Genomic DNA, 23969 nt, shown 5'->3' on the forward strand with positions numbered 1-23969 from the left:
TACCAGTACTGACATACAGAGAACCCATAATCAACATTGATGAATAGAAAGATTTCTCAAACAATTAAAGAATAGATTAAACAAGATGTACATATCTTGTTAAACATATCTTGTTAAACATACTAATTGCTAGTAATGTCAGTAGTTATCTCCCGAGTATGGGCTGTGAGGAGTATGATTCAAACATGGCGGTTGGAGTTAGAATTTATCCAGTCCCCACTAGTTTCATGCTTGTGTGGATTTGATGACTGATGGGAACACCTACCTGAAATGGATGGCTGAAATGACTATGACTATGGACAGACAAATTATTTGGTGCCCAGCAGCTTATGGAACAAAACTTGGTTGTGACAGTATACCTAATCACAGCCCTACAGAGCTAATTCCCAATGTGTCACGTGGGACTTGTAACAATACCTTTCTGTGAGAGTGGTAACATTATCTTTCTGTGAGAGTGGTAACAATACCTAAATGTATGCATTTACAACCTTAAACAGGAAATTAAAAATTGAAAACAAAACTGATCTTTTAAAATGAGGTCAAGGCTTGAATATGAAGGGGGAGGAAGCATGTAAGAAATGTAGAGGAAAAATGGTTAGGTCTTCTTGAAATGGTTTACAAGTGCATACTTAATTAGTCACCAGTGTAAAGCCTAGCACTTCATTTCCACCTTCACCCAGTGCATATAAGAAAGGCTGAGTCAATTCATTTTACTGGGAAGTAAAACTTAAAATTAACTGAGAGCACCACACCGTAATTATTTACTTATTGTATTTAAAATGCCAACAACCAACACTGCAGTCAATGAATACGATGAAAAGCTCAATGGCATCAGGTGATCTGTTAATAATGGAAGAGTAATGACTATCTTATAATGTATAAGGTAAGGGCTGTAAATAAGAGGAGAGGCCAGCTCAGGTGAGAGAGTCCAGGTGAGCTGTTACAGTCATCATGCCAGCAGGTATACACACAGGCCTGGTACATCCGGTCATGGTCGGGGTACATGATGTACTGACACTGGTCTCCCATGTCCTTGGCACTGCAAAAACGGTGTGTGGCAACAATACCTGTCAACATAATCAACATGATCAATATCAGAAAAAAGCTTTGTTAAGAAAGAAAAAAACAAAAAACACACAACTAACTTGGTTAAATTTGACCCTGTAGTTCTAGAGAAAAGGTGATTACATGGCTAATAATAAAATTTCCTACTAGTAACTTGTGGCAACCATCAGAAAGTAATAACATTTCCTACTAGTAACTTGTGGCAACCATCAGAAAGTAATAACATTTCATACTAGTAACTTGTGGCAACCATCAGAAAGTAATAACGTTTCCTACTAGTTACTTGTGGCAACCATCAGAAAGTAATAACATTTCATACTAGTAACTTGTGGCAACCATCAGAAAGTAATAACGTTTGCTACTAGTAACTTGGGGCAACCATCAGAAAGTAATAACATTTCCTACTAGTAACTTGTGGCAACCATCAGAAAGTAATAACGTTTGCTACTAGTTACTTGTGGCAACCATCAGAAAGTAATAACGTTTCATACTAGTAACTTGTGGCAACCATCAGAAAGTAATAACATTTCCTACTAGTTACTTGTGGCAACCATCAGAAAGTAATAACGTTTCATACTAGTAACTTGTGGCAACCATCAGAAAGTAATAACATTTCCTAATAGTAACTTGGGGCAACCATCAGAAAGCTTCATATTAAAATAATGACAGATAAGTACACAAAATGTCGACAAATTTGTCATTTCTTCATGCTGAAACCAACTACTTTCATTCAAAATTTGAATTTGTATGAATGAAAATATTACAAGAATAAGAATATAGAAATATTTGAAGGAAACCTCTCCAGACATATGCCAGTTTTTCTTAATCTCAAGGTAATAAAACTTGAAATCCAACTTCTCAGTGTATCATTCGTATCCCTACAATGTTTTCTGAATCTCCATCAACCATCATCAATACTAATTTTTAATTACATGTACAAGATAGGATAGAGCAAGCTCTGTATACGGTACACTGGTTAATCAATGAATCAATAAATAAAGTAGGCCTACAATTACATTTTCAGCAGGTAAGTCCTCCCAGTTCTTGTACAGACAAGGTTGCTGTCTCTGGTGGACGCTGATCCACTTCTCAAATATTTGTTGTGAAAAACAAATTGAATAAACTCATGTCACTTTATCACTTGACAGCTGACCTTAACTTTACAAATCTCTCTCTGTCACATGAATCATGTATGTAAATATATACATTACTGCTGTTTGCTTACCTCCCCAGATGCCCGTCGTTTTGATACAATATTTTGCCTCATACAGGTCACAGTAAGACGCCGTTAGGGGGTTGTTACCGCTGTCATGGTCGAACATTTCTTGACAGTTATAGTCCAAACTAGAGTTACACTGGTAGCACATCAGAGCAGAGGCTGAAATAGATATAACAGTTAAAATGACAAGGCTAAAGCGGCGACTATATTTATGATGCCAGTAAAACATGGTTAGCTGGTACTTGATCATACTGTGATATGGACTGTAGGCCTATACACGGTGTACTGTTCAAGGAATGTTAACCCCAACTGGGGTTTCTGAGGACAGACATACAACTTGTAACTCCGCTTACCTGTGTTTGCTAGCCCCAAGAAGGCGACACAGCTATATATTACACTCCAATGAGAGAGACCCATGCTTGAAAATTTACACACGGTCAGAAATCCTGAAAACGCTTCTTCCAACACAGGATAAACTTCACCAACAAAATGGCTTCACCTTTGAAATAGTTCACCTGGGCAAGAGTGAAAATCCGGATCGCGAAATGTTATCTAAACGGATTGTCAATCAGAGAACGATAGCTGTGCCTAATCTACCGGAAAAACAGGTCTTATACCTTTTCTTTCAGAATGTGGAAATGCGAACAACATTTCTTTGCATTTGACTTTCTAGCAAAAGTTCATAAGAGTTTAGTCAGGCACACCCAAATTTTCGTCCTCGGCAACGATCCACGACGTGAGCGCGTCACCTACACTTCAGGTAAATTGGGTCAACATACCTGGCTGATGATTCAAAGCCAAGGGAGGTAAATCAGTGGACCTATTTACCAGTACTCATAACGACTTTGCAAAAACATAGTTGTCACACTCTTGTGTTTAACCATTTCCGTTTACTACAGATTAACAACACTATAACCATGTAGGCCTATTACTACTTGCATGTAATTATGTACCCTACACACATGGCCTACATAGGCCTACAGGGCCTACACAAAGGGCCACAAATTGTATATCGTTATGAACAGAATTAAAGCAGTCATATTGATATATCATATACCAGGGATACATACCCTGGCGTGTATCGGCACGAGTCAGTGTGTACAGTGTACTATAAAATCTAGTCTTTCCTTCGTCATATGTAAATATGGCATTTGTCATGATTGTTTTCTTAGCACATAGCGTCTCAAGCTGAGGGTGGGAACATAGAGGCATTAACTCTCCCCCGACCCACGTGTCTTTTTTCTCCCATCCCACCAGTTTGACTTTGGATGGTCTCCTAGATTAAATCAGATCTGAACTGACTGATAGAAGCCACTTAAATATGTACGCTAAATATTGTACAAAAATATTCTCTGCATTGGCCATACATTGATCCTTGCACGCGATCCAGAGGCGTGCGGCTTCCGAGGCCCAGGAACTTTGCCTAATCAAGGTTTGTCGTGATTGTCGATCTGCACACCACCACCTTCCCATTCCAAAATCAAAAAGACTGTTTGTTAACATGTTGTCAATAATCCTTCTCACTCCACGCTGGATGGCACCAACCTCTTGACTTCATCTTAACGTATTTGGTGGTTATGTACTATACTCAAGACTTTCACTTTCCTTTTAATATCTATGGCTGTTATTTGTTAGTCATTATGTTTGATAACGATACTAGTATTCATGCTGAAATATAGCAGCTGTTATCCATGTATAACCTCGTTATGATATCCAACTCCGCTGGTAAATTCCACTGAAAGAAGTCATAGAGAAAGGAAGTTTATAGGCCTACGTTAACGCTCACCCGTTACGTAACAGCCGGGGAAACCCCTGTTATGTTGACGCTAGTTCGACGCATGGGGATCCCAGGGATTTCCTCAACCGAGCTTTCCCCGCAACTTTCCTGCTTTACGTAATCCACGACACAAGGCCGCGACGGACAGTTAAGTCGACTTTCCATGCAATCCGAACATAACTCTAAGGTCACCTGGGGCACAGGTATCTGTTCTATCCTCTGATTAGGAAAAGTTTCATGACGTCATCCCTGGAGCTGACAGAAGACGGCATCGTTTGTAGAGTATCTCAAGTAAGCGGATTTGTTTGGTTGACTCAAGGAAAACCTTGGTTTAAGATGCAAAGGAACAAGTTTGTGTGCAAGGGGTCAAAAAAAATAAGAGCAGTCGTGTATTGTCATGTGGGCCATATCGGCCGGCCCAGAGCCTCCTAATCTTGTAGGGCAATTGTACAAGAAACTAAGAAAAAGAAAGAAGACATCAGACAACATTAGAAATGGTAGCAACGGTATCAAACAGCTCGCCTGTATAGGAGGCACATGAATGCAAAACTTCAGCTCAAGCCATAACGTACTAAAATCGTGAATTTGGTCATTTACAGTAATTAATATGCCCGATGGAATATCACCTCATTGTGTTATATATGCATGTAAAACTTCAAGTCAATACATACAATATTTTTAAGATACCAACCCTAACATTTTGTTTAGCGGTGGTTTCAATACACAGGAATTCAGGATTTCAGTAATTTGCGGTATTTAATATGCACACCCAATCAACGATGGAATATCGCACTCGTGTCATTGTGCTCTACATGTGAGTAAACCCCGATCTCAGTACATGCAACACTTTTTGAGAAACCACCATTTTCGGATACCACCCGCACCATGTTTAATATTCCCCTCCCTGCAATTGGACACGGACACCGTCACTTGGGTACGACATAAACTAATGTAGACCTACAGGTGAGCTAAAATTTGGAAATCCAAATTGGGCGTAGGGTTCCCACACTGGAGCCAGATTTGCAACTTTTAATTGGGAAGTCATGTATACTAAGCTTCAATTTGATATGATGAACCCTACAGAAAGTCCAGAAAGCAGGTCACGGACTAACAGGCGGAATGTAAACCTCAAGTTCTCCCTTCCCCCATAGGTATACCGGCAGGAGACTAATAAATACAACCAACAACACACGTGCTACTGTTCGTTGTCCAGGTCGCAATATTACTCGACGATACACAGATCATACCACACAAAGGAGAAATCTACACCGTTTTTTATGGCTTAAAACCAAAACAGTCATCTAAATACAATCTTAACATAATCAATTCCATATGTCGAAGAAATAGTTTCACACAGATTAATTTCAAGAAACACAGTGGCCAACGTTCTGTATCAATGGTGCACTTTGTTTATTTGGCAGTACCTAGTATCTGCATGTAGTATTCAGTTTCGAAGCAAAAAGAGTCGTTGTTCAAAGTAGCAATCAGTGATAAATTCATAACGTTGAAGTCAGCTACAGAATTCAGTAAACTAGTACTGTGTGAAAAGACTTGAAAGTCTGAAAGTGAATGATGGTTCAAAAGCCAGGTGAAATTAGTAGCAGAGGTCGATAGTTAACAACTTTGAGGACAAAAAAAAATGCGAGAACGTCTGGATAAGGCCTCACTCAAAAGGATATTAAAAGTATAAGTGACTAAAAGTCACTAAAATGACTAAAAACGAGATCATTGACTATTTTAGAATGGCGGTCATTTTCATGCTGTATAAAACTGCTGTGCCACCTAGGAACAAACCATGAAACAGAACAACCTTTTACCCGCTAAGCATGCTATATTTTTAGATTTAAAAAGGTGGATGAGGACTGATTTCCAAATAACACCAAGGGGCAGCTCATAAACGGCGTATGAGCGCTGTCGATCAGGGTACTTAGAGAACTATGGAAACATTGGCTGAACTGAACTGTATACGAGTGCTGTCGACCAAAGTACTTAGAGAAGTGAGGAAACATTGGCTGAACTGAACTGTATACGAGTGCTGTCGACCAAAGTACTTAGAGAACTGAGGAAACATTGGCTGAACTGAACTATATATGAGTGCTGTCGACAAAGGTACTTAGAGAACTGAGGAAACATTGGCTCCTGAACTGTATACGAGAGCGGCCGATCAGGGTACTTAGAGAACTGAGGAAACATTGGCTGAACTGAACTGTATACGAGTGCTGTCGACCAAAGTACTTAGAGAAGTGAGGAAACATTGGCTGAACTGAACTGTATACGAGTGCTGTCGACCAAAGTACTTAGAGAAGTGAGGAAACATTGGCTGAACTGAACTGTATACGAGTGCTGTCGACCAAAGTACTTAGAGAAGAGAGGAAACATTGGCTCCTGCACTGTATACAAGCCCTGTCGACCAAGGTACTTATGGAACAATAGAGATATTAACTATTAAACGGCATACGTCGACCAAGGCACTTATAGAACAATGGAGACATTAGCTCCTGAACGGCATACGAGCGCAGTCGACCAAGGCACTTAAAGAACAGAGGAGACAAGAGTTCCTGAACAGCATAAGAACGCTGTCGACCAAGGCACTTATAGAACAATGGCGGCATTAGCTCCATAACGGCAAAAGAGCGCTGTTGACCAAGGTACTTACACAACAGAGGAAAAACGGCAAATGATCGCTGTCCACAAAGGCACTTACACAACAGTGGAGACATTAGCTCCTAAACGGTGTCGCACTGTCGACCAAGGCACTTACACAACAATGGAGACATTAGTTCCTGAATGTTGTCGCACTGTCGACCAGGGCGCTTACAGAACAGTGGAGACATTAGCTCCTGAACGGCATACGAGCACTTACAGAACAGTGGAGACTCGAAAAATAATAGCCCGATGTTGAGCATAATGCCAGGCGCAGATCGACCTTGCCGCTCGCGGCAAATAGGTTTCCTACTGATAAATTTTCGCGATTATAGCGTATCTTTGTTTCTGAACTATTTTCAGACTGATCAAAAGTGAAAGAATTAGCAAATATGACCATCCTGTAAGACTTCGGCGGCACCAAGGCCACAACTAATCATATTTCACAGACAGAATGCCTCAGAAAGCAGGAGGGTATAAATGTAAAAAAAAACAGAACAAATGAAGTTTTTAACTTTTCCCAAATATTGAAAAAGTCTCAGCAATTTTGCCTCTTAAAGTCATGTTTACTTGAAGAAAACCATTCAAAACAGGAAACCAAAAAAATGTTTTTTTATTTTATTCAGGCTTTAGATATTTCTGTGTTAGCTAACACATGAATCACAAATCAAAATTGGTGTTCCCTTACTCATAAAAGAAAAAATTTCTAGCTCCAGACCAAACATACATCCAAAGACAAGTTTGTAACTTTTAGGTTGCTTTATTTTGATATGCAATCAACCCAACCCAATACCTGCAGAAGACACTGGGCCAGCCTACAAACATGTTCTCTGCAGAAGACACTGGGCCATCAACAAAAATGTTCTCTGCTGACTGGGAGAATGCTCACACAATTCGGCTCACAAAGTTAACAACAATATCGCCAAATTAAATCATTTAAATCGGCACTTATTTTACTGAAGACACTATTAAAAATATTAAATAAATTAAACTCTATTTCTGTCAATCATCATCATAAACAGGTCTTAAATGCAACTTACACCATAACATCCTAAGCTGCACTGAAGGTATACAGGGCTATGTCACCTGAATCAACCACAGCACAGAGTAAAGAGACATCCTCGTCTGTGATCTACCCCATACTGATATCTACAGGTAGACAGACTGGACTGAAGGTATATAGGGCTATGTCACCTGAATCAACCATGGCACAGAGTGAAGAGACATCCTCGTCTGTGATCTACCCCATACTGATATCCACAGGTAGACAGACTGGACTGAAGGTATACAGGGCTATGTCACCTGAATCAACCATGGCACAGAGTGAAGAGACATCCTCGTCTGTGATCTACCCCATACTGATATCCACAGGTAGACAGACTGGACTGAAGGTATACAGGGCTATGTCATCTAAACCAACCACAGCACAGAGTAAAGAGACATCTTCCTCTGTGATCTACCCCATACTACTATCCACCGGTAGACAGACTGGACTGAAGGTATACAGGGCTATGTCACCTGAATCAACCACAGCACACAGTAAAGATCCTCGTCTGTGATCTACCCCATACTGATATCTACAGGTAGACAGACTGGACTGAAGGTATACAGGGCTATGTCATCTAAACCAACCACAGCACAGAGTAAAGAGACATCTTCCTCTGTGATCTACCCCATACTACTATCCACCGGTAGACAGACTGGACTGAAGGTATACAGGGCTATGTCACCTGAATCAACCACAGCACACAGTAAAGATCCTCGTCTGTGATCTACCCCATACTGATATCTACAGGTAGACAGACTGGACTGAAGGTATACAGGGCTATGTCACCTGAATCAACCACAGCGCAGAGTAAAGAGACATCATCATTTAACCTGGTAGCAACCTCTGTAATCTGTGACAGTGTTGGGGGTGGGTCACTCTGTCTGTAATAGAGTAAGAGTGTGAGTTTATTGACTGATTCACTAAATAGATGTGACTGCTTGGTTAAACGTCAGAAATTATACACAATATTCATGCAGTTGCAGCTTCAACAAATCCCATCTCAGTCAAAGATTTTGGAAGGAAAATAGTCTTGGCTAAAGCAAGCTCACTTTCTAAGGAAGTGCAATAAGCATTTAGTTCTTCCTTTCTTAAATGTATTCTTGAATAATGAAAATCTTGAACACTAAATATACATGTAACTCTACAACAGTTTGATATTTCATAAAATATTTAACGTATCACAGGTATATCTGATTAGAAAGTGTGAATTCTAGAGAAATTCCTGTCAACGTTTCACTTCTCCTTAGCACTTACTTCTGTACATGAATTCTGCAGTGAGGTATACCTGGTGTGGACTTCTTAAACTTGGAGTCTGGGTAATAGACATCAAAGGCGACCTTGAGAGAGGAATCTACCTGTGTTGTGCTGTAAACATGAAGATGGGAAATCAACATCACACTAATACCCTCTTTCTGGTCAAGTCTGATGTACATGTATTTGGGGATTGACATCAAAGGTGACATTGGTAGAGGAATCTACCTGAGTTGTGCTGTAAACACGAAGATGGGAAATCAACATCACACTAATACACACTTTTCTGGTCAAACCTGATGTACATGTATTTGGGGATTGACATCAAAAGTGACCTTGATAGAGGAATCTACCTGTGCTGTGCTGTAAACATGAAGATGGGATTTCAAGGTCACACTAATACATACTTTTCTGGTCAAACCTGGTATACATGTATTTGGGGATTGACATCAAAGGTGACCTTGATAGAAGAATCTACACGAGTTGTGCTTTAAACATGAAGATGGGAAATCAACATCACACTAATACACACTTTTGTGGTCAAGCCTGATGTACATGTATTTGGGGATTGACATCAAAGGCGACCTTGATAGAAGAATCTACGTGTGTTGTGCTGTAAACAAGAATATGGGATCTCAAGGTCACAGGTACTTTATACCCTAATTCTTCACTCTTTTCATCTGTCACCAATATTTTGAAACCTTCTGAGAAAACAATGGCATCTTTAGTGTCTTAAACATGTCATTCTAGCATCATTTTGATAATAATTGTGTGCTTAAATTTCAGTGAAAGACTTACAGTATATGTGTTCGGTGACAGACATCAAAGGTGACCTTGACCTAGGAATCTACCTGCACAGTGCTGTGAATACGATGATGAGAGATTAAGGTCACAGGTACTAATACCCATTTTTGTGTTCAAGCATGATGTACTGTAGCATACACATGTACAAGTAAGCACAAATACAAACTGTTACCCTGAAGTGAATGATAGAGGCTTCTTATTACTGCATGCTCACCTTTTAACTGCCTGCACATCAAACTCCTTGATGACACGAAGTCTCTGCTGGATGTTTGCTGGAACAAGGATAATATACAGGCAATGTACATCATACATGTAGCTAACATAGTGATTATCGGGATATTCTAGACTGACACTTATGCAGGACACTTAACCTACGTGTATTCAGAACAGACTGATTTTCACGCAGGACACTTAACCTACATTTATTCAGACTTTTCTACACATTCGCTCCAAATTCACAATTATAGCCAGCATTAATATAAAAGCATGACCTAGACCAATATGTTACTGCTAAAGAATTTTTTACTTGCGACAAGAGTGTTAAACAAGTCACGGCTAAACAGCAAATTCATTTCAGCACTGGGACATTTAATCAGCAAATGTTACCTGTGCACGACGCATCTTGAGGTCTAATGAGAGGAGTTATCTCCCTGGTCCAGAGGTGTGCTACTGGGGAATTCTCTGGGCAATTCAACTTTTGATCTTTTAACTGTTTTGCTAATTTATACTCGTGCCAATTTTTGGCCTTGATTCCTTTATATGCAGATTTCAACATGAAGTGTGGGAATGAAAATTCAAGGTTGACTTCATTTTCTGAGTCTTCTAGATGTAACATGGATTTCTTCTCCTTTGCGAGGTTAATTGGGAATTGTGAAATACTGACATGTCTATCACTGGGGTACACCACATTTGTAGGTAACAGATTTGGCGATGGTGATTTCCAGACAACCTTGTTTTTACCACATACAGACGGTAGTTCAATGTCTGAAAAGTCTACAAAACAAGGTGTGATGCGACTGTTGGTCTTTGGCAGATTCCATGTTGACAGAGGCTCTTCACTGTCCATCATCTTTTCATCAGTACACAACTTCTTAGTTTCATGAGCGGTGCTATTTGCAGGTGTTGTCAAAAACTCTGTCTCCTTGTTTGTTGCTGTGTGTGGATTGACACTGCTGGGGTTCGTTGAATCCTTTCTGGTCACCTTAGGTAATAAACTCTTATTATCTTCAACACCGTCATTTTCACAACCTTTTCCTTCCAATTTTCGTTTACGTTTTGTTTTTCTTGTGTGCTGATCAAGACGAATCTGTCTTTCATATCTTGTTGCTCCATACCTAGCGAATGAACGAATGAACGTTTGGCTTAGACACAGCATCACCAATATCACACCCCTATCAAAACATTTACATGTATAAATGCCTGAATTTGAAACAGTAATTAACCACCTACATTACCCAATTGATTAGCATGAACTAGTCTCTTATCGTTTCTTAAGTGATCTCTCATACATTCATCTCAAAAGGCTGGGTAGTTGGTTGATAAAAAAAATCTACTAAATTATAAGTGATTTACAGTATGTATATACAGAATGCTCTTACTGTCCTAAGTGGCGAATGACAACAAATCCCAAGCGTCGTAAGTGCGCATACACCTGGTACTCGTCCAATGTGATGGCCCTTCCCAGGAAACACGAATACGCCTGCTGAATGCTCACCGGAACACCTCTGTACCAAACCTCCAGAACGTTCTGTCAACATCAACCATAATGCTCACCCAAAACTGAATCCCACATTCACTAAATGTAGGTCTAGCAGTTATAGATTTTCTATGGTTCACCTAAAATGATGATATTAACCCATGATTAGCCCAGGGCGACTGAATTGGTGAGAGTCTCCTGGCGTGATATCACTTTGACCATGGAGGCTCCACTGTATGTGCTGGGAAGGCAACTTGTGTGTGCTAGGAAGGTAACTGTATGCGCTGGGATGGCAACTGTATGTGCTGGGATGGCAACTGTATCTGCTGGGATGGCAACTATGTGCTGGAAAAGCAATTGTATGTGCTGGAAAAGGAACTGTATGTGCTGAGAAGGCAACTGTATGTGCTGAGAAGGCAACTGTATGTACTGGGAAGGCAACTGTATGTGTTGGGATGGCAACTGTATCTGCTGGGATGGCAACTATGTGCTGGAAAAGCAATTGTATGTGCTGAGAAGGCAACTGTATGTGCTGAGAAGGCAACTGTATGTGCTGGGAAGGCAACTGTATGTACTGGGAAGGCAACTGTATGTGCTGGGAAGTCAACTGTGTGCACTGGAATGGCAACTGCATGTGCTGTGAAGGCAACTGAATGTGCTGGGAAGTCAAATGTATGTGCTGGGAAGTCAACTGTGAATGGCAACTGCATGTGCTGTGAAGGCAACTGTATGTGCAGGAAAAGCAACTGTATGTTCTGCTAAGTCAACTATATATGCTGAGAAGGCAACTGAATGTGCTGGGAAGGCAACTAAATGTGCTGGAAAGGCAACTGTATGTGCTAAGAAGGCAAATGTATGTGCTGGGAAGTCAACTGTATGTGCAGGAAAAGCAACTGTATGTGCTGGGAAATCAACTGTATGTGCTGGGAAGGCAACTTTATGTGCTGGGAAGTAAACTATATGTGCTGGAAAGGCAACTGTATGTGCTGGGATGGCAACTGTATGTTCTGGGAAAGCAACTGTATGTTCTGCTAAGTCAACTATATATGCTGAGAAGGCAACTGAATGTGCTGGGAAGGCAACTAAATGTGCTGGGAAGGCAACTATATGTGCTAAGAAGGCAAATGTATGTGCTGCAAAGGCAACTATATGTGATGGGAAGGCAGCTATATGTGAAAGGAAGGCAACTGCATATGCTGGGAATGCAACTGTATGTGCTGGGATGGCAACTATATGTGATGGGAAGGCAACTGCATATGCCAGGAAGGCAACTGTATGTGCTGGGATGGCAACTGCAGGTGATGGGAAGTCAACTGAAGATGCTGAAAAAACCTAAAACTAACCTAGGGAAGTCTTCAGTGTTGCACACATAACTTAGACCTAACTTGACGTGTATTTGTCTGTTTGCCATCTGATCGGTTCTGCACATTTAGTATCTGTTTGTTTACCATCTGATCTGTTCTGTACATTTAGTATTTGTCTGTTTACCATCTGATCCATTCTGTACATTTAGTATTTGTCTGATTACCATCTGATCTGTTCTGCACATTGTATATTTGTCTGTTTACCACCTGATCCGTTCTGTACATTTAGTATTTGTCTGTTTACCATCTGATCCATTCTGCACATTGTGTATTTGTCTGTTTAAAATCTGATCCGTTCTGTACATTGTGTATTTGTCTGTTTACCATCTGATCTGTTCTGCACATTTAGTATTTGTCTGTTTACCATCTGATCCATTCTGTACATTTAGTATTTGTCTGTTTACCACCTGATCCGTTCTGCACATTGTGTATTTGTCTGTTTACCATCTGATCCGTTCTGTACATTTAGTGTTTGTCTGTTTACCATCTGATCCGTTCTGCACATTGTGTATTTGTCTGTTTACCATCTGATCTGTTCTGCACATTGCGTATTTGTCTGTTTACCACCTGATCTGTTCTGCACATTGTATATTTGTCTGTTTACCACCTGATCCGTTCTGCACATTGTGTATTTGTCTGATTACCATCTGATCCGTTCTGCACATTTAGTATTTGTCTGTTTACCATCTGATCCGTTCTGCACATTGTGTATTTGTCTGTTTACCACCTGATCCGTTCTGCACATTGTGTATTTGTCTGTTTACAATCTGATCCGTTCTGTACATTTAGTATTTGACATCAACATCTGATCCGTTCTGCACATTGTGATTTGTCTGTTTACCATCTGATCCATTCTGCACATTTAGTATTTGTCTGTTTACCATCTGATCCGTTCTGTACATTTAGTATTTGACATCAACATCTGATCCATTCCGCACATTTATACTTATGCCCACATCAAACTGGGTTTCACTGCTCTCGACTCACCGTTTCCATCAGGAAGAGGGCTTCCTCTGGGTACAGCCATTTTCTCTGCTGATTCACAAAGCCCATGTAAGCCCAAAATTTACCCTGCATGAATACAAAGCCATTACATACACAAATACCAACAGGCATAGATTTTGCAAGACACTGAAATCTGGATGTCTCATTATTTTCCCTACTTTCTTACATGTACATGTATCTATGATTTCACCAGAATAAGTTGTCTTCAACACACTGTAACACCACTCTGTACGCCGTAGCTGTCTCAGTTAAGATTTGGAACATTTGAAAAGTAGTTTTGGTGAACAATACCCTGCCAAATCAGCCAAGCGAACTTAGCAGATTTGGAATGTGAATGGTTTGTTAGGCCCTCAACTTACCAATTCTTTCTCCAGCTCAACGAGGTCCTTATCTGGGTTCCACTGTCCTCTAACAAGGCTGCCACTGAAACAGGCAAGACTATACTTAGATGTGCCCCTAACTTATCTCAATCATATGACACTGAAAAGGAAAAGCATTACTTCTATTATATCTTACAGTCATAGGCATCTCAATGGCCGTAGCTATCGCGGTCAAAATCCTTCTGTAATTATTTTCAAAACTGTTTTCTTTGTTATTTTAAAATAAAACTCAAATGCTGTAATCTTAGATTGTGAAACAGTCAGGCCTTCAGCTGTGTCTAGTTCACAGCAGTGTTCATAATTGAAAAGATATTTGTATTATTCACACTGTTTTGTGCTTAAAGAGAACATAAAGTCTACCAGTATATATACATAGAAAATATGATATAGGAGACAGTTATCACTGGCAGACCTTCCCACGTACGGCCGCAGAGGAAGCCAGCATGCGTTGGACTTGACCTCTTAGCAACCGCATTGCTCAGAAGCTCCTGGGTTACGAAAGCTAGTGGCCTGCAAATTTTGAAGGACACACAGGCATATCCACTTAACATTGGTTGCTTTCTCCTGACCCTTGTCTCTAAAATGTCGAAGATAAAACATGTAAGTATATAATACAGGCTTTTCTGGAGATATACTCATGATAATGTGCGCTTTTCTGGGGCTAAAAGTATGATAATGGGCACTTTTCTGGGGCTAAAAGGATGATCATGTGGGCTTTGACCAGGCTAAAAGTATGATCATGAGGGCTTTGATGGGGCTAAAAGTATGATCGTGTGGGCTTGGATGGAGCCAGCCTTACAGTTTCTCCACTCGTTGCTCTGCCAGCAGAGCTCTCCTCTCTTCCCAAAACAGCTCCCTGCGACGCCCATCCAGCCAAGATCCATCTGGGCAATAATCCTTCACTCCTTTTTTGGGGAGGCATTTCTCAGTGGGCTTTCTATGTGCAAACAACTGCTTGGAACTGAGGACAAATAATAAAAAAAAAAATTTATTTATTTATTTACTTGATTGGTGTTTTACTCCGTACTCAAGAATATTTCACTTATACGATGGCGGCCAGCATTATGGTGGGAGCAAACCGGGCAGAGCCCGGAGGAAACCCACAACCATTCCCAGGTTGCTGACAGACCTTCCCACATACGGCGAGAGGTCAAAAAAAAAAATATATATATATATGCATTTCTAGAAGAAATGAATGGAAATGGGAAAATCAATAAAGACATACGGTTGTGAAAAACAGGATTACTGTATTTCATGTAAAGACTATCATTTTTCATGTGATATGTTTTGCTTGATTTTGACTGATTCATCCATATTATGGGGTCGTTTAAATCCTTTCTTGTTAAATTTGATCAAATTCTCACCAAAACACTTAAGTGTTGGCGACAAAAGGTACATGTAGCAACAAATGAAATGGCTGACTAAGCTTTGCTGGTGCTCGCTTAGTCATGGATTGCTCCCATTCATCGCTACATGAAGCAGCGTAAAATTTCGGAAAACAGTCAATTACTAACATCCGCGGCCTGTCCAGTTATTTCTTTACAATGCTTAGCGCCCCACCTGACTGTAACAATGCCGAGAGGTTGATCACCCCAAAGGTAAATATTCATCCATATTTCAGCAATTTCAACTTCTCCGTTCACTTGAAATTCACAAAGATGGTTGCCCATCACATATGCCAGCCGGGTTCCTGGGACACAGTCAATGTCCATCGTTTGCAATTGCGAGGCCTGGGAAACAGCTGCCATTTTGGCAATTTGGAATCAAGCGACAGGTTGAGCTTGCTGAAATATGGATGGATATTTTACCTTTGAGATGATCGAAAGCTCGGTATTTTAACAGTCAGATGCCCTGGGGCACTAAGCATTGTAAATGAATAACCGGACAGGCTGGGGAGGTAAGTAATTAACTGTTTTCTGAAATTTACAACAGTTCCATGTTAGAGGTGAATGCAAACAGCCCATGACTATGGAAGCTCCAGTGAAGCGTAGTCATCCAGGGCTATGACATGCTCGGCTTTTGTCAAGAGTTTTTAATCAACACTTTGCAACTTGATGGGAAAATTCACAGACATTCACATATCTACTCCTCTGTTACTATCACCAGTTGTAGTAACTATAGTTGTAGGCCAGGACTGAGCTAGGCAAAGAATAGCCAAAGAGTTTGGCAGTTGTAAAGAGTTGGTTGATACTTTTGTCAGTGAATAAGCCTCATCTCAGATTTTAACTCTGAAAATCTGTTTGCTCAATGAACTGATGTCACAATACCACGCCACAGCAGCTTGAAGCTTAAATATCCCCAATCATTAGTATATAACATCAATTTGTCTAATTCAATGCTTTGTGCCCAGGTGTATTAGACTCGTTCTCCATTAAGTGGGAAAATTCTATGGGCATGTTTTACTTAAGACTTAAGCTCAAAATGTTTCATTCTGTGCTTTTCCAACAGACTAATATATTAAGGAAAAGTTGCCAAAATGGCTGCACCCGGAAATAGGCACTTTCAGCTATAATTCAGGAAGAAGTTCATCCAATTTCCCCCATGTTAACAGATACATTACTACGTCAGTTTTCAAAATAACACAAAGACAAAGCAGATGAAAGAAAGGTGAATACAAACACCTTGAATGTGAAATACAATATCAGTTTTTGGTTAGATCCCACGGGTGCATGAGCCGGCCCTGCATATTGTATTTTTGACAGGCATACAAGTATCTACACCACATATTTTACTATATAAACAATGACCATAAGTTCAAAACACATTCATTTTACTTTCATACTATTGTCTGTGATGATATAACCAAACATACACTGTATTTATTATAAACTGATAAGTTGTGATTTCGTGTGACAGTTGCTCAATAAAGCACTGCTTTCGACAACCTGTGCATCACTCATCCTGTACTATTGGCTAACATGACACGTATCTGTTCCAAATTTGGTCAATCACAACTACAGCCTTGTTTGTCCTGATCTTGTCATAAACACATTGCCTTAATCACCTGAATGACAAAAAACTGCCCTTACTTGCCATTTACAAAGAGAACGATAAAGTGAAAAGTTAATAAAACAAGGATGGTGATAACGTATCTATATTTAAGTCATGATCCTTAGTGTAGCAGCTGTATTTCAAGCATAACCTGTATGACAGTTTCAACATCTGGTAGGGAGCAGTACTGCTGTGAATGTCCTATACCTACAGGATCCATGATTGGGGTTAGCATTTCACTGAAGAAAACCCAGATTTCATCTGGTCGTGAAGGCAACTTTAGATGGAGTTTACCTCACATTATATGCCTGGACAAGACACCAAGGTATCACGATCACTGACATCAACCTCTATTACTTTCCCCAATATACCAATCAATGTCATATAAAGCCGCATATCAACTATAATTTTACATTGGATTGTCTGTTGCATTTCATTGTTGTCAACGTTTTTGATGAACCGTGAACACAACAGAAACGAGAAACCCCAGCTTCTTCATTGAAAAGAGACATAAAGCAGCATTTCTGGATAATACTACCGGTGTTAACTCCATTAATTATAGGATGTTTCTGGGATGTATTATATCTGAAAGATGAACGAGTCTCAGACAAAACAGCGTTTCCTAGTTGAAGTCCTTTCATCATGGAACAAGGCATGCCACGTGGATTAACGCCATCATTTCTCTGATCATGAACAGTTTTGGATTTTGGCCTCAGATTCATGACTTTAGCCGTATTTGACGGTTGACCTGTATTTGAGTAGACAGTTTCTCGAAACGATCTTGAAAACGTCAGGCATTTTTAGTTTCAGTTCTCAACTTAGTATTCACCTTTTGGATCTCCCCTCTGGCCTTTCTAAGCACCTTGATCTTCTGACGCGCAATCTTACATGGTAGTTAGACTGAGACGACTGAGCTGCTGACATCATTAGGCTGTCAAACCAGGGATTGTGCAGATTCTGTTAGAGGTTCTGCATGTTGCGCTTTACCACGGCCTTTTTTAGGTGCTAAGACAATAGCCTTTGGTTTTTTTTTGCAAAGATCTTTCAGTTTCTTTTGGATAGTGCAGCACGGACTCTGTACTTGGTCTGGTGCTGAGATTCTTTCTAAAGTTAAGAATGGCCATAGTGAACCTAAATATTTTAAAACTGCCTTCCTTAGTAGCCTGAAAAGGACTGCAAGCAAAATATACGCCGCGACGGAACATGTAACGTGTACTTCCTATTTTGCTAGGAAACTGTAACCCAACAGATATGTTACCAAGATTAACAAGAAATACGTTACCAGGTTTTCGCAAAGCACAACATGTGTGGAGACACAAGTAACATATTACTTCATTTTATCATTTCCTGATTTCCTAAAATATGACTACATTTTGTATTCTTTATGAAATATCTTGTGTTCTTATGCTATATTCCAACAATGCAAGCATTTTTATTGCAAGATTACATGGATTGATATCACAACTCCCTTCAACGTTAGGACGCGACAATCTATAGAAACGTATCTGTGTGTCACGTATCTGATTAACCAAACCATATTTCGGTGAATCGATCCTCGTAATGTGTCTGTGACATGAGATGTAGACACCGTATACACAAGTGCTGAGCATACCATAATTGCAAACCATCGGCAAATGGTTGCGATCACTTCCGTGTATGAGGTGTGAGTCCATCCCCGGTGACCTGCCTAAAATCCAAAGTACTATTATCATTACAGGTATCTGAGTAACTGCTTATAGGTACAAACTGGACATCGAAAAAATGTACTCTGTAACCTGAAGGTATGGGCTCAAATTCTGTATGTACAATAAAATTTCAGACATAATCAATTTACTAGGCTACCTGGTTTTTGGGCAACGTATCTGTCATACAAATTGAGGACAACTACACTAACAGAGAGACAATAACTGCTCTAAATAGTCCAGGTCTTGGAAAATATAGCATCCTTGACAAGAATTACATGATACACAGCACTTGTACACCCAAGCTGAAAACAGGTCATTTGTGTCAACTTTTGTTATGATAAACAGACTGAGGGCAGCTAAAATGGTATTACTGTTAACATATAACTTGTAATTTACGGCAAACAGAGGTGTGGCGTATTTAGACAGCATTTGTTTAAAAACTGACAGGCTTTTTGTGTTCCCAAAGTTTTGTGACACATAATAAACGCTGCTTTCACAAATAGTTCAAAATGAACCATTACACTGACAGTACTTTATTAGATCACCAGTTTCCGATACGAACCTTAACAAGTTCTCATTGAGTACACCATTGCCTTCTTCGCTGCCTGGTGACAGTGAATCTGTTGACACATCCATGTTTGAACGAAAACAATGAAACGCTAATGACAAGCTTATTTTAGATAAATATTAGCATTTTGTCTCAGAACTAGATTAGCGCATTCACTGATATCTCACGTTACGCACATGCGCATCATCACCGGAACAGAGAACTATCGGAATGTCAATGTAAACTGATCGGTCAGAAAGTGGTTGTCACCTACCACAGAATGCTGATTTTTATCAGAGATTGTGTGTGAAAGTTCCCAGAAATGAAAGTCGTTTGGAATCTGTGATTGCATGGTGTTGAAAATAGGCAGTGGGGCAACTAGAATGAGCTGTACGTATACTTTTCTGTTAGACCTCAAGGAAACAACAACAACCACAACATTGTTCACACTTCAGTCCTGTGTTTACCAAGTTTTTACGAATACATTTTGTGACAAATAATAGCATGCTCGTAGCTAGATCTGGATATTGCTCTGCGTCTATCAGTCTTTAGACGATACTGGGATGGCGAAATCTAGTCCTGGACACTATGACTGTGTCTTATATTTTAGGTAGCTGTGGATGACTATTTTTCGCTTTTTATGTTTGTACAGGCGCTCGCATGGTTATTGCTGAATTCCATTTATCCTGGTAGGAAGCATCGTAAAATGTCGGAAAACAGTCTATTACTAATCTACCCGCCCTGTTGAATTAATTCTTTACTATGCTTAGGGTTCTATACCGCCAGACAGATGCGGGCCATCTTACAGAATAGCTGGGCAAAAAATGCATTCCTCTCGACTACTACAGCACGTGCCAGAATATCGCCACAACCATCATAAATGTGAGCAATAAAAAAGGCAATGATCCCTGTCAGAAATTATAACCCTGTCAGGCCGAAGCGATGCTGTTTCAAGTTGATGTATTAAAACAGTGAAATCTCCAACTTGTTCTTGGACACAGTGATTAACATTTTCACGCTGTTCCAAGACTCTTTGATATCTGAAAAGCATTCCCCTTACCTTCCCTCAGCTGATAAATATATAGTATGAAAAGCAAAAAACCGAATGTGGACATACATAATCAAATGCTCCCAGAAAATGGCAGTGAAAATGCACATGCCCAGATGTAGTTTGCAGCCAGGTACATATGTGTCCATTTTAAAACATTGAGTTGAAATCGTTGATACAACCCTTCTGAGGAATTTGCTGATGTATAAATATGTCTTATCCAAGTGACTTTACTCCTGCACCAAATTTGAAGTGGTTTGGGTGATATCCTATGCATCGGGTTTCAAACTTCTGCATAATTTTCACTCTTTGAATGCATGACTATGGCTGAATGCCACATCGGCAATATTTCAGCCATATTATGGCGCATTCACTCTTTGAAGAAATATCTCTGAAAGGTGTACATCAAGTGATGATTCCAATCCTGAAATCAGGAACAATTTGGCGTGATGTAATACGATGATGTTGTAGAGTGTTCAAGTCAGACATATTGTAGCCTAATGACCTCTGATAAACCAATCTAAAGCTTTAGATTTAGCTGTGCATTGCACTGGCTATATTTGAAATTTGTTTTATCAAACAGAGCTAAAATGTATAAGGTGCTATTATAAGGTAATATAAATAACTATCTGGTACCTGATCAGTGTACATGTCTGCAGTTGAACGTTCTTTGTACTAAATATGAATTTGTGGGTGAATATATAGCTCATGTATGTACTTTTTTTTTTAGTAGATTCAAAAGAAGGAAACTTAGAGAGGATCATGTCAGACTCGTCAATGGCTGTAAGTTTCATGATAAGTGTCTTGCAATAACAGTCTTGGTTCCTATCAGCAACCTAAAACATACATGTAAGCCCATCCCAAAAAAATTCTTTGATTCATGTCCCAGAGATTTGTTTTTAGTTTCTTTTTTAATTTAAAAAATATTCTATTAAACTGTGCTAAATGTATAAAAACTAGATGGGTTTAATTTGATCAGCAAACAAATTTTGTCACTGTTTAAGAGATTTTATCAACAGACACACCAATGCTGTCTGATATCAAAATAGATACTTAGATTCAAGCCTTTGTCAAGGCTACAATTTGAAAACAATACAGTCTGTATGTGTAACAGTCAGTACTACATTTTCAGATCATTAGTGATAAGTGTGAAAGTCATTTTTACTTTAAAATTTTATTGATTCAGCTTGGTAAATTTGCAGGCTCAAATTGCGAAGGAGGAGATTATGCCAAATTATGAAGAGTATCTAATGCTTTTACAAGAAAAGAACAGGTAAACAGTAAATTTACTTAGCAGTAGTTACCAGGTTTTTATGATGTAGAAGAAAAAAGCCCTGTGTAAATGTAGGTACATGTATAATACAGCTAACGGTCACTTTGATAACAACCATTTACAGTGTGATTTGTGTGGAAGTTGTGTGTGCCCAGCTTTATATTTACACCCTCTGCCTCTTGGTCTACTTACATGACTGATATTGGTCTATGCTGGTACATGTTTAATGTTATAATACAGGGTCTGATTTGTACAACAACTGGAGATCAGAATGTGGCCGTCAGAAAGGCTGAATGGACTACATGCTAATTAACATCAGTTTTGTCCAAAAAAAGGAATGTGTAACATGCATCTTGTAAATTTTTCTACAATACATTGTCAGAAAGACGTGTACAAGTAATGTGTTTATGTATTATATCAATATGTTGTTAACTTGCAAGGAATTGGCTAATGTTTTCGTTTCAAGGCTTGTGAAGAAATTGAAAGAAAAGGACAAAAAGCAGATAGTTTTGGAAAAGAGGGAAAAAGGCTTTTCTCTGTATGTGAATGGTGCTAATGCAAGGTGCAAGCCAAGACCCAAGGTTAACCAGATTTCACCAAACCAGTATCGACCCAAAACAAGGCAGGCCAAGACTGCAGGAGGTAAAGTTTGGTTGACTGTACCATTGATTTATGCTGGTTGAATTTTAATCTGGGTGCTTTTTTGGATCAAACGGATTAGTAAATCTATTAAATGCATTTACTCAAGTATAGATTTGAACTGCTGGATTATGCCCGTCTCTATACGTACTGTACATGCACATGTAGGACAAAGCATATTTGACAGCTTTACATAAGGTAAAGATGAAGTACTCTTTATTTAACAGCAGCTTTTACAACAAGAGAACATTCATAACAAGTGAAACGTTAACTGTTAACTTGATTTATTTATTTGATTGGTGTTTTACGCTGTTCTCAAGAATATTTCACTTATACGACGGTGGCCAGCATTATGGTGGGGGGAAACCAGGCACGGCCGGTGGTGGGGGGGGACCCACAACCAAAGTTAACTGTTTTTGTAGAGCTATTCTCACTGACAATGCAACTGTTGTAGACCAACCTCGTCTATTGGGGATCAACCCTGCAGACCTGTATCTGATCCAGCAAGAGGAGGCTAAACAAAACGCGAGTAGAGAACGTGTGAAAACAGCTCCCATCAAAGGTAGAAGGAACTGGGCAGTTAGGTCTATTGACATCCAAACTGCCAGGGGTGTGAAGGAAAGACTAAAGGCACCTCGTGAGTCTACAACTGAAAATAAGAATCGAATATTAAAATTTCAAGTCACTTACATCAGCACATGTAGTGCTCAACAAAAACAGAGCCTTTTGCCAGAGCTGATGTCTAGTACAGCACTGTAAAATGTTTCAACCAGGATACAGAATTTAAAATGCTTGTGTACCACAGTTTTTCACAGTCACATTATTTTTGTATTCTTGACTATATACTATTTTGATTCTTTAACACAAAGAACATCTATGTTTGATTTTATATTTCTGGTATTTGCCTGTACATTTTGTTCACATTTCTATGGCAAAGATATTGTCCTCTTTGGTTTGTTGGAGATTCCATGATCTGCTTGTATACAAGCTTGTTTTGTGATAGGAGACTCTTTTCATTATTTTATAAAGTGTGGATGATTGCTAAAATTGAATACTTACTTGATTAACAGGTGAGTTGACAGGGAATTATGAGGATGACTTTGAGTCAGATGGCAGTGAGGAAGGCTCAGAAAGGTCTGAGGTAAGTGTATATGTGGTGAGAGTAGTTATGTTATATGAAGAAAACACCAGATTTGGGTCAGATGGCAGTGAGGAAGGCTCAGAAAGGTCTGGGGTATGTGTACATGTGGTGAGGGTAGTTTTGTTATACGACAGAAAACACCTGTCATATAATGTAGCACATATGTAGAGCACAGTAACACAAGGGGGATATTCCATCGTTGATTCCATGTGTACACATTAAATACTGTGAATTACCAAATATCTGACTTAGTGTAGTGTGTTTTAGAATCAATGTTAAACAAAATGTTTTTCAGGCATTTATTGGCCTGAAGTTTGACATAGTTTAATAAGGTACAAGGGGGATACTCCATCGCTGATGCTCTTTGTATATAAATATATTACCGTAACTTAC

General features: G+C 39.5%; 2 protein-coding genes across 4 annotated transcripts in view; one reads left to right on the forward strand and one right to left on the reverse strand.

The window, feature by feature from the left end:
• Positions 1 to 204: 204 nt before the first annotated feature.
• On the reverse strand, positions 205 to 19657 carry LOC135472386 (tRNA-splicing endonuclease subunit Sen54-like). Its single transcript, XM_064751866.1, has 11 exons — positions 19491 to 19657; positions 15052 to 15213; positions 14232 to 14295; positions 13855 to 13938; positions 11406 to 11554; positions 10414 to 11141; positions 10022 to 10079; positions 9007 to 9117; positions 8539 to 8633; positions 2291 to 2443; positions 205 to 1067 (listed from the first exon to the last, which is right to left on the reverse strand). Exons 1-11 carry the CDS (start codon positions 19562 to 19564, stop codon positions 865 to 867), a joined length of 1881 nt encoding a protein of 626 aa, XP_064607936.1. The 5' UTR covers positions 19565 to 19657; the 3' UTR covers positions 205 to 864.
• A 42-nt stretch (positions 19658 to 19699) lies between these two features.
• Positions 19700 to 23969, forward strand: part of LOC135477014 (katanin-interacting protein-like) — a 56344-nt gene continuing 52074 nt past the window's right edge. For 2 of the 3 annotated variants that reach the window (XM_064757165.1, XM_064757180.1), the window contains exons 1-6: positions 19700 to 19865; positions 21254 to 21306; positions 21726 to 21796; positions 22263 to 22438; positions 22890 to 23072; positions 23506 to 23576. In XM_064757165.1, coding sequence (XP_064613235.1) covers positions 19826 to 19865; positions 21254 to 21306; positions 21726 to 21796; positions 22263 to 22438; positions 22890 to 23072; positions 23506 to 23576 — 594 coding nt within the window. In that variant the 5' untranslated portion in view covers positions 19700 to 19825. The remainder of the gene's footprint in view (positions 19866 to 21253; positions 21307 to 21725; positions 21797 to 22262; positions 22439 to 22889; positions 23073 to 23505; positions 23577 to 23969) is intronic. The other variant, XM_064757173.1, reaches the window with a different exon arrangement.

The sequence above is a fragment of the Liolophura sinensis genome, chromosome 1, assembly GCF_032854445.1.
Source record: "Liolophura sinensis isolate JHLJ2023 chromosome 1, CUHK_Ljap_v2, whole genome shotgun sequence".
In the NCBI taxonomy this organism is placed as follows: Eukaryota; Metazoa; Mollusca; class Polyplacophora; order Chitonida; family Chitonidae; genus Liolophura; species Liolophura sinensis.

What these genes read in the sequence shown, in the direction of transcription:
- LOC135472386 (XM_064751866.1), bottom strand. Translation starts at nt 19,564, where the DNA reads ATGGATGTGTCAACAGATTCACTGTCACCAGGCAGCGAAGAAGGCAAT. An exon ending in TTGAGCTGGAGAAAGAATTG is followed by an intron (nt 13,939 to 14,231) that starts GTAAGTTGAGGG and finishes GTATTCATGCAG; the next exon opens with GGTAAATTTTGGGCTTACAT. An exon ending in TCAAGATGCGTCGTGCACAG is followed by an intron (nt 10,080 to 10,413) that starts GTAACATTTGCT and finishes TCCTTGTTCCAG; the next exon opens with CAAACATCCAGCAGAGACTT.